Source organism: Helianthus annuus, chromosome 4 (assembly GCF_002127325.2).
Source record: "Helianthus annuus cultivar XRQ/B chromosome 4, HanXRQr2.0-SUNRISE, whole genome shotgun sequence".
Lineage (NCBI taxonomy): Eukaryota > Viridiplantae > Streptophyta > Magnoliopsida > Asterales > Asteraceae > Helianthus > Helianthus annuus.
The window spans coordinates 201586895-201590703 of record NC_035436.2 but is presented as its reverse complement, the minus strand read 5'-3'; the positions used below and the strand labels follow the sequence as shown (position 1 = coordinate 201590703).

Sequence of the window (3809 nt, the reverse complement as noted above, 5' to 3'; positions counted from 1 at the left end):
AAACCTAAAAACATATGTCATACATGCATATGCAATATAATCAATGTATCTTCAATTTTTCTCAGCATGCAATTTCTCAAGGTCTAACTGGAGGGAGCTTCAAGCAGCTTAATCCTTGCATTAGTACATTACACATCAAAAATTCAAAACATAAACACCATAAAAAAGTTATCGGATTCAGCTACATATCCAGCGCTATATTAAAAAAATTATCAATTGCCTTCATACTTGGTATCAGCCATCACAAAATGATAACCGATAACCAGAAAGAGAATAATGATGCCCAGAGAGTTGGCAAAGAATCCCAGGTCCTGATCATTAAACATCTGTTTAAATACATAAAACAAGAACATATATCAGAGATCAGAGCAGTCATTTGATAACGATTAGTCTAGCTGATGACAGTGTTTAGAACTTTATATTTAGTTTAAAGAATTTATTACATGAAAAGGGATGTATGCAAATCAGAAGTGACTAAATCCAACATGAAACTAGATAAAAGGATGACTTTAGATTATTAGAGATAATACATGTTTGATCTACAGTTGGATTCAGAATTCAAAGGAATGGAATTGCAAACATGAAGACAGCATTCAGAATTTGTAACTCCAGTGTTGGTAACTAAGCAGTCAATAGCGGTGCTATAGCGGTTAGCGGACCTCAGGGTGTGTAGCGGTCCAAATAGCGGTGGCCTATAGCGGTTCTGCTATTAGCGGTGCTAAATACCGCTATTTGGCCGCTATTTGGAAACCTATATAGCGGTTATAGCTTCAACTCATTAAAAACCCAAGTCGAAGAGTGTACTGCTTGGTCCTTAGTTGCTAGGTAATAATAGAGAAGAAATGGTGGCTAATCGAAGTTGCTGAATCGAACCTTACATGCTGATCGAACCTTACCTTCCCTGCTGTAACCGGAACAGAGCATCCATCATCATCATCGTCTAAAGAATGTGTATCTGGGAACAATGTGAATGTGGATGCGACCGTTCCTCTTGCAGTAGTGAAGAAGAGATGGGGAGTGGGAAAACCGCGTATGATGAAAGTGAGGATGTTTAGGGTTATTTAAGTTTGGGTATTTTAACATATAACCCCTCCATCTTCATTAGTTTATATTTAGTCCTCATACTTGTGAATTTATATATATTTTTTCCGAGATATATTTATATATATAAAAATACATAAATTATGCATGGTATAAAAATTACCGCTATATCACCGCTATACCACTGCTATAAACTATATATCATATAGCGGACCTTGACCGCTATCCGCTATTTTACCGCATTAACTGCATAGGTTGGTAATACTTTATAAGACCATTTGCAGTGCTATGTACAAAACTCACATCATGCCAAGTCAGCTTTTAAGCATAAGTATTTGTTTGGTCTCACATAATTACTATTTCATAACTAAACTGTTTATAAGACCATGTGTAGTCATAAAGCCCCTTAGGGGGCGTTATGCGACAAGTGGCGAAACGCGTAAGAGAGGGGCTTTATGGGGCTTTATATCCCAAGAGGGTGTAGTGGGGTTATATATGTATGGGGCTTTATATATATGTATGTATATATGCGTGTGAGTGGGGGAGGATGGGCCACGGCGTGATGATTTTCGCGAGGAGACAAAAAAACCAGCCCATAGCGCCGGCCGTAGCGGTGTGGGCGGGCGCTATGGGGCGTTATGGGGCAATCCGGCGGTATATACCGCCCCATTACAGACGGCCTAATAAGAACTACTTAGTTTGTAATATAGTGAATCATAATACAAGTTTAAAGTTAAGGTGAAACTTATATTGCATTGCTACAAAATCCATATAAATTTATCTAGTATATGAATAACTTGATATTTAAAAAAAATATCTTACAGCTTAAATTCAATTGTTAAAAAAATATGAACGAATAAGTATATTCTAAACACGTATTACAATTAAAAAATCAAAAGACTTTCAAAAAAGAAAAACTTCATTGCGACCACTTAACATAATTTTCAGTAGGTGCAAACAGTAAACAGGTAGATAATTCAAATGATTTTACCACAAATCAACATTCTGAACCAATCAGGACTTCTAGAGTTCTAGTTTGTAACAAATTTTCAGTTTGCCCTTGTTATTTTACGAAACTTCCTTTTTTTATCCATTTTCATCCCAACATTTTAATCACACTTAACACTTCAGCCTACAAGCAGTTTCATCTCAGATTGAAAGAAACACATAACTTGCCACAATCATGTTAAGCAAATCGCCCTCATTAAGGGGTTATTTGTTAAGCTCTTAATGTTCAGACCTCTTACTGGTTCAGTACTTAATAGTTCAGACTGTTTGTTTTGTGAGCAGATGTCTGAATGGTTCAGACATTTGCCTCTGAATGGTTAAGCATTATACTGAGTCTGAATGGTTAAGACCTCTAATCTGAATTGGTCAGACATTTGCCTCTAAACAGTTAAGCATTGGTTCAGACCTCTTACTGGTTCAACACTTAATGGTTCAGACCTCCTCTTACTGGTTCAGTACTTAACCATTCAGAAGTTGCCAAACAGCCCCTGAGTCTTCTGGTTCTTTTACCTAACCTCATCTTAACCGCAACGTTTTCATCCAAATACCCAAATCACACATAACCTAAACTCCTATTAAGCAAGATGCTTTAACTTTTGGCTCTGTTCATAATATGTAATTATCATACAAGAAGATAGACTATTACTATCACAATAACTTAAATTCATTTCCTTTTCGACATCTTTTCTCACTTTCGAAAGTACATTGCTTGCAAGAACTTTGTACAAGTCATTTTGTTTCAACATAGCAAATGGCGTCATGCTCCCTCGGCATAATTGTCGATAGCGAATCGCTATAGCGCGCTACGTAGCGAAGCGATGTAGTGTCGCTATTAGGGTTATAACGACTGATAGCGAGAATAGCGACAATTAATTTTTTTTTAATATAAATAGTGATTAAATATAGCTATAAAATAGCTGGATTATAGGTTTTTGTTAAATATACATGTAAACTAGCATATATACCAGCGTATTTTGATATAATATACATATAAAAGATTATATTTTTTTCTAGTGTATCGCTATTTATAATCGCTAATTCGCTATCGCTAATAAGAAGATGTTATCATCAAAATCTCACCAGAAACTCCCTATATCCTCAAATATCCCAAATTATACAGTACTTACCCCTAAAACCCTAAATCCATCACCAATAATAACTCTAAATATGTGACCAAATGAGATTAAAAATGTAAATCTTGTCAGAAACCCCAAACTAATCCAACAAGAACAATAGAAAACCTGACATCGGTTATCGACTTACAATCAAAACCCTAGATACATCTGAAACTGTCATGTTATCTTAACGGATCTAACATGCTGTGCGATCGTAATGCTTAACATGTGTATGTAAAGGATGAGTAGAACGAAACCCTAACGACGCGATTAGGTGAAATAAAAAGAAGTTGGTGATCTAATCGAAAGATAGATGAATGATTATAGTTAAAAGCACAAATTAATATAAATCGCAATAAGAAAAAACCTGACATTTGCTATCTTTGAGTGGACTTCTTCGTCTCGGCGATTGCTGCACACTGGTAAATGACAGTGGGGTTAATGAACCAAGTCGTGCTTGTATATAGTGAAGGTGTTTCCTCCCGTGGTGGTTTGAGGTAATTTTGCCGGTTTAGTTCAAAAATTTCATTTTTCGTCCGTGGATTTAAAAGATTTCATCGTTGCAATTTTAGTCTACTAGGTTAACTTCATCTATTATTTATGTTAACGAGAAGGGCAATTTAGTCATTTTATATGCTAAGCAGT

At 35.8% G+C, this 3809-nt stretch overlaps 1 protein-coding gene across 1 annotated transcript; it reads right to left on the bottom strand.

The window, feature by feature from the left end:
* On the bottom strand, window positions 1-3599 carry LOC110937939 (dolichyl-diphosphooligosaccharide--protein glycosyltransferase subunit 4A-like). The gene is made up of 2 exons (XM_022180407.2): window positions 3537-3599; window positions 1-326 (listed from the first exon to the last, which is right to left on the bottom strand). Exon 2 carries the CDS (start codon window positions 324-326, stop codon window positions 213-215), a length of 114 nt encoding a protein of 37 aa, XP_022036099.1. The 5' UTR covers window positions 3537-3599; the 3' UTR covers window positions 1-212.
* Between the last annotated feature and the right edge of the window lie 210 nt (window positions 3600-3809).

Bases quoted from the DNA above. Each gene is read 5' to 3' on its own strand.
- LOC110937939 (XM_022180407.2), bottom strand. From the start codon at position 326: ATGTTTAATGATCAGGACCTGGGATTCTTTGCCAACTCTCTGGGCATC.